A 12361-nucleotide genomic window follows, 5' to 3' on the forward strand; every position below is an offset into this window, starting at 1 on the left:
ATGCCAGCATTGTTTAAGTATATGTATAGCCTATACATCCTTAAACAGCACGTATAGTTGACATCATTCTTTTGTTATGTTGAGTCGTGAATAAACTGGAAATAAACGTTTTAATTTAAAAAGAGAATCTACTAAGAGAGCTGACGATGCAACTCATCGTCAGTCAAGCATTATGGAAGAAGTCCTGTCCGGAGAGCTTTTTCCCCCCTCATGTCCAGTCGTCGAGGACCACGTATTGCAGGCCTTGCCCAAATTGGAGTTCTGGGCGTCTGGAACTCGCCATTCGTTAGAATATTGGCTTTCCTAATTCTGACTTTCTTACATTTGTGTCATCTGCCCCTGCATTATTTCTGCTAGGTTTTATTAATAGAAAATATCAGACATATACTGTTGGATCAGATGATATCGAACACATAATGAATTTAATAAATATTGCATCGCATATTCGCCAGATATCTAATATAGAACGTGACATTCGTTCTTCTCGCGCCTAATTTTGTTACAACGAGCGGTTACCCCTGTTGTCACCAGACATTTTCCGGTTTCCTGACCGGCGTAACTTTCCTCGTTTCTCATCTCCGCTCCTTGTTACTCTGACTGTCGAAACTTTGCGCCAGTTGTGCCGAGCGTTTTCTGTATAATCGCATAAAGGGCCGAGTAAGGAAAGAGTGAGTTATACGGATCGTGCTGCAGGAAATGCCAGTACTCTTCATGTCTAAGTAATATCATAATCGTAATTAACTAAAAGCGGATAATAAGAAACTGCATCTGTTCTGCTGTTTAAAAAGACAATCTGAATATTTTAACGATCTGAGTGTTCGTATTTAATATTGTTCGTCTAATTTTAATCACGGAACTGGTCTCGGTTTATCATGTTTCGTTACGTTTATAAAGAACTGAAAAGCTTATGACATGGAATAACAGCAAAAGAGTTCTTATGAATCTAACAGCCACTTCCTAATGGAGGTTAATAATTAGGTTTCTAGCTTTACCAGACTCATTTCTTTGATTCAGTTATCTCATGTCAACTTTACCAGATGCGGTCTCTCAAAAGCAATTGTATTTTTTTAAAAGAGTTTTGCTAATCAATCGTAACATTTTCTGCGAAGATTCCATTTATTTTTCTACTTCAGTTAGGACGATGTATGTTGCTATTCTCTTATCTGTAAATTAAAAGTCTCGTATCCAATTATAATTATTCGAGTTCATATTGGATCGATGTTTTTCACGTGCAATGAAGAGATTCTACAATATATTCAGTTCCTATTGTTAGTTTCTTAGGTAAAAATCATAATCGGTTTAGTAATTTCTATATGTCGCAATGAATTTAATCGGTAATCCGCAGGTATAATTTGTGGCTTCTATTTAATTGCAATAATTGAGTCAGAATAGCGTTTGCAGGTCGGTATGTCTAATAGTTGCGGCAATGTTTCGTGCATAATTGTGAATTAGGTGTGTATGTATACCAAACGTTTATGATTCATAGTTATTGTTTACGTGATTATTATTATTATCGAGCATCACATATTACCTTCTAGTACTCTAATAATGTGGTAACTTTTATTTGATTCCAGATTAAAAGAGAGAATACGTCTATTTTTTGAAGAAATTTCTTTACAAAAAGGGGACTTGAGGTGAGTTTATGCCACTGCTATATATTATTCTTTCATTTCAATTGTATTATTATTTGCACACGTTTCGGTTGTCATCTGTGAGATATTTCTGTTCTATTTCCCGTTGCATTAATTTTCCTATTTCATCTCAGAATGCAAAATTAATCGTATTTAATTTGTTGTTTCATCGGCAAATGAATTTCCGTAACTCAATCAGAACTGAGAATGTTCATTTTGCTAAAATTGGTGAAAATTCAATTTGAAATTTTAGAAACGTGCAACGGTTCCTAATTAATAAATCAACTAGCGTGTCGCAAGTTTCACAATGCTATTTTTACGGATGTAATATTAGTTGTTCCTTTTTATATCTATGACTCATAAATTTTTATTGAGTTTGAACAAATACGTAGACTTTACGCTGGAAGTTATGTAGAAAATCAAGGGATGAAATACGAAAACTGTCTATTTTCAACTGAAACCAGACATCTTCACTTCTCTAATAAAGTTATTTTTCCCGTCTTTCGAAATACAATTTTAAATCTTGTGCAGAGACATGCCAAGTTTATTCGCTTTCTTGCGAAATGATACATAAATAATTTAGGAACAGTGAAAATCTCTTATTTAATTAAACAGTTGTACACAGTTTAACACATTTCATATCATTTTTCTATATCATGTTGAACATAATGTTCAGAGAATGAACAGGAAATAAGATATAGATAGCATAAGATATAGATAGCAATTTGAAGTAATAGAGAGGATTATTTCAAAAGAATTATCATTGCGAGGAATCACGATTTATAATCAGGAAGAATTAAGAGAACTTTATAAAAGAGTCAAAAGGAGCATTTATTGGAACGGAGAACAGATCCTCGCGATCACAGAGGTTTATGAAGTCAGAGCCCGTTAAATCTTTCGGTCTAACGAAATTAAAGATCATTGAAGTTTAAGGCAGCATCAATAACCATTGTTATAATCTTTGATACGGGTTGACTCCTGTATTGACGCGAGAAATTTAAATGAAGTTTCTAATATGGAGAAAATGCAATAAAGTTGGAGTATACAATTCATTCACGTGTATGCTCGTTATTATAATCTGAGAGTGGAAATTAGAAATATTCTTTCCTCTGTTTTGTATCGTCAAACGAATGTGGAATATTGCAGTATATATTAATTAGAGAACAATTCTAATAAATTATGTTTCATTAACTTCGACTATGAACTATTATAATTAATAAAGGCACGTTATAATTACTGCATATTATTAAATGCTTCAATGCAATGATAAAAATTTCTCTATTATCAGTTACTTTTTATTAAGTATATATGAAATGCAATTCTTTTTATCGGTAATTATATAGCATAAAAGAGTAATTATGTACATTAGTCACTATTTTCGACGTGCTAATTACGAGTTTGATGCTCGCGACTCTGACGAACATGTAAACCGTTTTGAGGATGTGTCTGATAAATTTCAAGAGGGCTCTACCGTCACATAAACGTCTACTTTCACGTCAGTCGTGTTTCTATTACGTTAATTGAGAATTACGACGTCTGTCGGTTATTAACGTTTACCAGTTAACGAGGCACGATAACGAGCGCAGGGCAGAAGATCGCCAAGCGGCCGGGCGAAACTTTTCTATTTAAAAGTTTCCTCCGGAGCCGACATCGTATTCGGTCGTAGTTCGACGATGTGTCAAACTTCGTAGGGGAGCGGATAGGACAAACGCAATATAAAGGAAGAGGAATAACTTTTGGCGTATTAAACACGCACAGTGGAGATTTTCGTGAGCGATAAACTTGCTTGGATTAACAGTTTCGTCCGATCGATCGTCCGTTCAAGCTTTTATACGATTTAAATAATATACAAGTGAATAACCGTAAATTCTCTCGTCTCGTGGTGCGAACGTAATTATTAGAATTACGGAATAACTATGAAAATTGTGTTAGAACAGTTTAGTTTCTAAATACTCGCAAACTACGTAAACCATGCATTTGTATCTTCATCCTATTCCCATTAATAGCTCCGTCTCGGTCATTTCATCTCGACCTAATGTGACCAGATGGTACGTATATAGGTTTATCTATCATTAGGTGCAATGTTTAATAGCTTGTAAGTAATAGAGTCTCGGACTCATTTGTTTTATTCGTGAATTTATCTTATTTTTGTTTGTACAATCATCTCTTAAAATTTTATTCACTAGTAGCCTCTCTGTAAAAATAGCTGTCGTAACTCAGTGTTAATGTCAACGATCATTCTATGCTGGTAAGCTTTGTCATTTGATTCTTCACGATTGAAGTACTCAATCTTTTGTTTCGTGTATTTTCCTCCTCTTCATATTTGTATTCTTCTTCTCTCATGTATCAGAATTTATTTATCAATGCGATGCAATAGTCTTATGACTACTGTCCTCCTTTTGCTTAATTGATAATTTTATTTCATTCGTACCTTGATATCAATCTGCACCCTGCAATGGACGAAGTACTTGGCACGTTTACGCGATAACTCAGGGTGAATCGTTGGGAACACGCTAGGCACGGCTAAGCTAATCAAACAGATTTGTCCAAGTGTTTACCAAGTGGTGATAATAGCAACGTGTGTACGTCGGGTCACGGCATTGTCATCGGCGGTACTCGACGTAGGCGTCATCGTCGGTGTCGTCGGAGTTTGATATAAGGCCGTCTAAAACTGAATCCGACAGCTGGCGAACAATCACTGGAGAAATCGTCGGTCGCTGGAAACGGTCCTGTATTCTTCACTGTCTCCCCGCCTCTTCCGTTTTCCGAACAGGTCTGTTTGCTCGATCTCTGCCTCCTTTTTCATGGCCTGTCTAACCGGACTTTTCATAATATACGTACCTTTCAGTATGCGAGCTATTGGAAATTGAGAGTTTAACGTGCTGGTTTAAATATTAGCTTGACAATGTTAGCTGCGATGTATACAGTAGGTTGAAATAATATTCTTATTACAAATATGATCTTATGTTACGAGGGTAAAAATTAGTCTGTTTGTTCTATCTTACGCAGTAGATATTCCGGTTCGCATAATTTAACAGGATGATTAAATTATTCACATCCCGGAAATAAGCGTGTCCAAGCGGATTTCCTTATATGGAGGTAGCGTAAGTGCGCGACGTGTATCACCAGACTGTAAATCAAACTCATATCCTCTGTTCCTTCTTTAAACTTTGCGATTGTCAATATGTCAGAGGTCTAATGCTTTCGATATTACGGACATAAATCTGTCATATCGATAACACCAAGAGTTTTGCCTTCAAAAGGATCGCCATGAATTTCACCGTCTTTGAAAGCTCCTGTGCGAGATAGCGCTATAAAATCTGGCTTAACAGTTTTAAACGACTGTTCAGTTCGTGAGGGTGTACTAATACAATTGTATCCGACCTCCAGTTCTTTAGCTAGGCAAGCAGAGTGTATCAACTAAGCTAATTAATTAATATTCCGTGAAATGATAGTCAGAGTACTAATGCAGATATCAGGCTGTCCTTTAGAACAATAAACATTAGTTTTAAAACTGTTTCAAGAAGAATACCTAATACTGCTTCAGCCTGGAAATCCATTGTATATTCATGGCCGGGCTATTTCTTTTTCCGGGAGATTTAAGAGTAGCGGTAAAAACGTACGTATTTAACACGGTGCTTTAACCATCAGTCGTTATTAACCTAAGCACAATAGGCGGTTTGAAGAGACGGGGAACATTCTTCCACGGGGAAATACTCCGTTCGTTCAGTTTTTTTTTTTTTATACCTACTCGGCTATACCTGACCCCTAAATCCTTTGAGCGTGGCACGGACCATGATACTACTTAACCCACATAAAGTTCCTCTGTGACTGAAGACTTAGAGCTGAGAATGGTGATGGTGAGGTCGACTTGGGAAACGAGAGGTGCCTGGAGACTCGCAGCTGTAGCGTACAGGAGTTAATCCTTGATAAATCCTTGAATTCCGTCCTAATTCGGTATTGAGCTGTCTTAATTTCATTTTCCCGTTGACCTCCGAGATTTCGGATCTCTCTGTTCGAACCATTGGAGTCACGACTTAAGACGACCGTCTACTTAGATCTCCAGGAAAACAAGTATTGTTCCACTTTCGGTCGCAATTACATTTTCAGTTGAAAGTATTTGGCATCAGTTCATAACGGCAGACCTGTTGATAAGGAATTATAAATATTAACGATCTTAATTAATTAGTATTATTCTGTTGCGTTTGTGATAATGGTATTGCATTAAAATGATTGAAATTCCAAGTTGGTTTTGCAAATGATAAACAACTTCGAAACATCACGGTATTATTAAGTCCGGAAGCGAAAATAAGATAACTGGAGATGGAAACAAATATTATCCGCAGCGTAATCAGCTTTTACGTCAACAGTGTTTTGTCGACATTGATAGACAGGAAGGGAAGAAACTTTCGGAATTTACGGTGCTCGTATTCTCGAACCTGGCTTGTTCGAAGAATTATGTGAGTTTGATGTTATCAAGGAAATTGTTAAGTGGTTTTAACTCGTATAGTTACATTGGGAAATAAAAATTTTTAATCGATTCCCAACATCTTTCGTGAACGAGTGTTAATATCAATTTTTCGAAGAGAGCACTGCAAGTGTTTCAACAAAATTTACACCGAATTCCTGGAAAACAATTAATTGTTTTCAGACTCACTTCGAGTTCCTGTTACCGCTAAAATGCCAGTATTTTACGAGTGTTCCGCACTTCCGTTTTGCTTATATCGGCGAGCACGCTGATTCACGACCGATTCAAGCCGGGGCTACAAAAACCTGCAATTACTGCAACGCTGGGAATTTGTGACTCTCAAATATTAGTTCGCAACGGGGTGCATATTTTTTCCGTGTTTCGTGGCCCACTCTAATATTCCATTGTTCCCACCATTTCGTTCTTTCCTTCCCTCTCGGACGAATGTAAACATTCCCCGACTAAGGGTAATTGATTCTCGACAAGTTCTCTCAGTTTTCATTAAATCCGTTAGCCTCGGTCTCTTGCCTTGCCCGATGGATGTGCATTAGTCTTTTCCCTGTTTGTGTTTTTCCATAAATTTAACAGTAGCTGGTTGTTCTGGCTAATTAGAAGAACTCATTTCTCTAATTTGGTACACATTCATAATTAATATGCTTTTAAATTTTTATGTTTATATAATACAATTTTCATTTTTTAATTACCACGAAAGTGACATGTATTATTAAACCCCGTGACACTCGTCTGTTTGGTAATTCGAGTTCGAGAATATCTATCGTGAATTGGACAGATGAGCGTATGATTAATTCAATGGCTAGTTGAACTGTACGTTCCGGCGAAACAAAACAGACTCTAGCTAACAGAAGTTGGCTTGATCTTACTAATTAATCTCGCGGTCGATAAAGTTTACCGGGAGAAGGTCGCGGTAAAACTTGGTAAGAGGGAGGAAGACCGCTGAGAAATGCTTCGATATATCAGCGTTAAGCCGCACTGTCAGACGCACTCGGATATTATCCTGAATGGAGCTGATGGATACCGAGAGACTCCTCTCTGTCAGCCACTCGATACACCCATTCCCGAGCACTCTAGAGAACTCGTGGGAGATAGGGTGTATCACCCCCTTGTTCGATTTTTGGTTGCCGCTTCGAGGGAATTTGTGCTGAAGGTACGTTTAACAGGCAGCAACGCACGCCTTAAAAGCCGGATATCTATCATTTAGATTCATCCCGTAGCAAGAGCTTGGATACGTTTCACTGGACAGCTAAAAATAAAGAATTACGGTTTGAACAATTAAACTGAAAGCGTCGGCTTAAAAATGAATTTGCTTATTACTGCGTAGGAAGGAAAGTTTATGTTCCACTCTGACATTAACGCGGCACGTCTTCTCTTTTCTTTTATCCCGGCCTCACGGTTGACCTGCTCCTTTCTCACACCCACGAAAATACGATTTCCTGTCTAAAAGAAATGTACCTTGTACTTTCTCGAAAATTTCGGCGTCCTTCCGTGCGAGCCTCGCTTCGTGCACACGGTAGGAAGTCAGCATCTGTGCAGTTTTAACGTGGTCGCCGTCGTTAAAGATATTCAGTCACTAGGCTGGCTGCATTTTCCTCTCCTAAAGAAATCGTGCATCGCTGAATATCATCAGCATAAATAGACCCACGCTATCTTCGTCATTTCTTTTTTAATCCATCTTCAATTTTAATCATGTCCCATAATGTGGATTGGATCAGTCACTCGTTTTCTAATATAGATTATGAGAAAAAAATTCTTTTTAGTTACATTTTTATTTGGTATTTTTAGTTCAGCTCACGTCTCGGTCTATTGCTCCTTCAACTAGCATGTAGTTTTAAATGCAAGTGGTTAATGTCCTTGGCTCACTTTCTGGAAACCTTCCTTTTAATGAAGTCTTATTGCTGTACATGTGGATGTTTAAGCAGTGTGAAATGTAAAGATACAAACTCCCTCGATGAAATTTCGCAGAACCACTTTTATGCATTAATTAAACTTGATTACGACCTTAATTGATATCCACGTTGATCATAAATGTCTGGCTTGCAATTGAAGATGTAGTGCGTCTCGCAAAGTGGCTTTAAGAATGTTTAATGAAACTTCTGACGCACCCATGATTAAAACCAGAATTAAAATTTTTAATTACTTCGTTTCATCACGCATTCGGAGTTCATTATGTTCCACGGTGAAACGTAACATTTTTCCATCGGAAATGCACGAATCATAATTCTCGTTATAGAAGCGGAACTGATCGACGACCGTTCGATTAACGCCATTCGCGGCGGGGGTAGTTCATTTCCGCAGGAGATTCGGTGTCCCCGTTTTGTGTACACGAAACGAGACGAGGTGGGCGGCGGCGAACGGAAAGACGGGGCGAACTCTTTAATCTCGGACCTTCCCGACGATAATCTTTCTCTGCCAGCGTAATTGCTTAACCCGTACAGGTAATAAGGTTATCCCGTGATCGTAATCGATCAGGTCCTTTAAATCGATCGAATCGCCGATCCTTCTCGTTCGAACTGCTTGACCGTGAGGAATAATCCACTTTGTATTCCATTCGGCAAAAAACGTATATCTATGTATACATCGACTGCTTGCAGAATATCTTTTCTTTTTAAGGATTTTAATTTAATCTTTCTTGCCTTTCTTTTCATTTGCTTTGTCGATGTAATATATGTTTGTAGTCTGACCTTTAGTCTTTTTTACTCAACGCGACGACTTCCACTTTCCCTCTCCTCCCACACCACTGCACCCTCTACGTCGCTCCTCCGTCCTATCCCGACGCAGGTATCTTTTTTCGCGAGATCTCGCAACGAGGCGAGTCACTGGGAGGGAACTTATCTCACCTTCGTTGAGAGGCAGGCCTTGAAGAGGAACGTGTAGCGTCGGCTACACTTCAGCCAAGGGAATCGACTTGGGAGTTCTTAAGTTGCGCGAACACGTCGATAAATGAACGAGGTCGGAAAGTCGCGCGTGTCTCGCCTTCCTCATTTTGGCTTTTGCTTTTTTATAGCTGCCGAAAAATTTGTCTAGGTTCTGATCAACCGTGTTTTCATTTATAGCGAAAACAGGTATCGTTACATTGTGACACGAGGGCTTAATTAAAAATCGGGATATCTTGAATAAGACCGAACAAATTCTCGTATTCGGTTTTATTTCAGAACGCCCGCGGTACTCCCAGTATTTTGTAGTTGCGCTCGTATAAAAACTTTTATCTCGACAAAAAACTCGGATTCACCGATTTGAAACGTTGCGCGTCCGCTACAACGGAACACATCGGCAAGCATATTTCATTCGTTTTTACACGGAACTCCCACGGCGGCCGCGAAACTCATGAGAAACTTTCGAATTTGCATAACGACCGGTTTTACCGATCATCCCCTCGTGTCCTCCTCGCCCGAATCTCTCGAATTACCGCAAATCGAATACATTCCGTAGCAAATAAAACAGTCTCGTTGTCGTCGACACGGCAAGACTGAATCGGGTTCGTGTGCGCTGAATCGGCAAACAGTGGGAATACAATGAAAGATAACGAGCTACTATCGCTGTAAGAATAAGACCATTTTTCTAGCCTGATTGCCCTGATCTCGATCTACTCAGCGATATCTCTCACGTTTCGTGGAGGTAGGATATGCTTCAGTAATTGGGCGGATTTTTTTATTCTTTTTATTTAAATAATATACAATATTCTCATTGATACGCTGTACAACATATTTAATTACCGGAAATAGATATGATGAATAAACGCACATTGCAGTGATAATAGAAATTTCTATCTGAAATGGATAATTGACTATCATTTTACATAGGTGTTTGATATTGCGTGAAAATTAACAGCAATATACAACCATCTATTAAATTTATTATTTACAATATTTACTGTTTGAACATTGCTAGTACTACAGTATTGGCGACCAAATGCAATTTGTTTTAGAATTGTTGACAAGTTTTCTGGAAACAGTGGTGGTAACAGGAGGTAACGGATTTTGTTACAGTTGCCTGAATAGGGCGGATTTAATCAGGGTGCACGACGGCTCGGATTCAAGGGCGGCCACAATAGCTGTACTGTGCAACCAAGGAGCGGAAGTGGAAGTACTCAGCACAGGGTCAGACCTATACGTCGAGTTCGTCGCTAATTCCGAGTGGCCCGGCCAGGGTTTCAAGGCGATGTTCCAATTCCAGCCATTGGACGATGCGCCGCATCCTGGTGAGTAACGAACGACACTATTTCCCGGCATTATGAAAATCCACCCGACATAAACCCCTCCTGTGTTCCCTTCCACCAATTTCATTTCCATTTCCGTCGGCTCCTTTAGTTTCCCACTTGAATAGCCGACCGTCTTACGGTTGGTACCGACGTTCCCAGATAGTATTCAGCATTTCGTGGAATTGCAACAACGTTTAAAAAATTTTTAATCGCTCCTGGAAATTATATATTCTTTATCTATAATCCCTGTGACTTAATCGACCAATGTTGCTTTGAAATTGAAATTTATTTTCATTGATACACAAAGCTATGTTTTTAGTTAAATGTTGGTTTCAATTGCAATTCTGATAGTATAACGCTAGCAAGCTTCTAAATAATCCTTGTATAGGAATATTTCTTTCGATTTCTAATTTTCATCCCCATAATCTATCAAAATCATAATTCATCTAAATAAAAATGCCAAGATCTTTCTCCATTAATTTATTAAACAGAGTCATTTTTACAATACATTACTTCACTTCCTTCGTACTGAGGATTAGGATTATTTTCTATAATTTACTGATAACGTTGTATGTGACATTAAAATTATAATGGCGCGGGAGGCAGAAGAATGCATCGGTTGATAGTCGTACTCTCATACCTAGTCTGTGCTTTTACGGACGATCTGTTGTCGGTACCACAGATTCACGAGAGGAACCGTTTTGCAAGCTCTACGCGGAGCGTCGCTCCAAAGCAGAGCTTGCGATGGAGCGCTTCAAGTCAGCGCTTGTGGGAAGCTTTCCACCCTTATCCCCATTCTGCCGGTAACACAGGTTCCCAAGCTTTCCAGCGTATCGTAAAACCAGAGCTTTTCCATTTATCTACGGTTGCTTCTTCCCTGAACAATGATTTTTAAGCTTTACCGAAGTCCGGCTCGATACCAGCTAAGCACGATTCAACGTCGACATGTTATCGGTGGTCTGGCGATTTGCATAAATTCGTTATTACGCGGGCGATAACATTGGTATCTCTTGTTGGTTCAACCTCCTTACGCGCTACTAGCATATTAATCGCGGTCAAATTAATTAACGACCTCTTGACATTCGTGTGAAACCCTCCGCCTCTTCCCGGCCGCTCGTCGGACGGAACACAGCCGTCACCGAATTTTCGTCAAATTCCATCGGCCGGTCAATTAAACGAAGCTTTTCCGGTCTCGAACGAAATTCCGCGGGTGGAATAAGGATGGTCCTCGATATTTATGAGGTAATAAATCATGAATGGGGACCGTTTGCTAAGGTAGATTGGCCGTGTTCCATTCGCACACGCGGACTCCCAACTGTAATTAACGGCACTGTATATTCCGAGGATAATTACAATAATGTATTTCAGAGCCGGACAAGGTCGTCCCAGGGGCCGTTACCGGTAACCCCAAGTACTCGGTCATCGGACCAGCTGTCAGCGCTACGAGTAAGTAGATCATTTCATGTCATCGATTTATTATCCTACTCAATCAATAATTTTCCGACTAACCGATTATCGCCTACGCCCGGGGTAAGTCACTCCTCTTTGAAGATAATCCGACGAATTGATTGGGGCGCGGGGATAAGATAAATGTTCAAGTAAGGAAAAAGAAAGGGTGTTCATTTATTAACGGTTAGTCGGACGTCAATGATTTCATTGAACAGATTTTTTGTTTCTATCCATATCCATCATGTTTTAAAATATATTATGACAATATGAATCAACGTGATAAAAACTTATGATATAATCACGAGCAACTGTTATGACAGGCGCGAGATTTTATTTTGAAAAGTTTTGTGGGGTAAGATAAGAGTAAACTTGATCAAGACAGAGCTACATTTTTGTTATCCAAACAGATTATTTGCGATGCTTTGAACAACTAGGTTGATACTCGGCCGCGATATGATTTTTCCTGTATACACGTGTAACTCCAACTCGACGAGAGTCGCGTAAACTTCGCGAACGGTGTGTGCTTTTGGAGTCATCAGTCCCATGTAACTCGCTGCACTGATGCTGCAAGGCAGGAACGAACTTTATATCTTTTTC

General features: G+C 39.1%; 1 protein-coding gene across 3 annotated transcripts in view; it reads left to right on the forward strand.

Moving 5' to 3' along the window:
• The window catches only part of Sol1 (CUB domain-containing protein Sol1), a 326068-nt gene that overhangs the window by 141887 nt on the left and 171820 nt on the right, over nucleotides 1-12361 (forward strand). For all 3 annotated transcript variants that reach the window (XM_026812599.1, XM_018022676.2, XM_026812600.1), the window contains 3 exons: nucleotides 1575-1634; nucleotides 10104-10315; nucleotides 11684-11761. In XM_026812599.1, coding sequence (XP_026668400.1) covers nucleotides 1575-1634; nucleotides 10104-10315; nucleotides 11684-11761 — 350 coding nt within the window. The remainder of the gene's footprint in view (nucleotides 1-1574; nucleotides 1635-10103; nucleotides 10316-11683; nucleotides 11762-12361) is intronic.

The sequence above is a fragment of the Ceratina calcarata genome, unplaced genomic scaffold (genome assembly GCF_001652005.2).
Source record: "Ceratina calcarata isolate Rehan_Ccalc_2016 unplaced genomic scaffold, ASM165200v1 scaffold291.2, whole genome shotgun sequence".
NCBI classification, from domain to species: domain Eukaryota; kingdom Metazoa; phylum Arthropoda; class Insecta; order Hymenoptera; family Apidae; genus Ceratina; species Ceratina calcarata.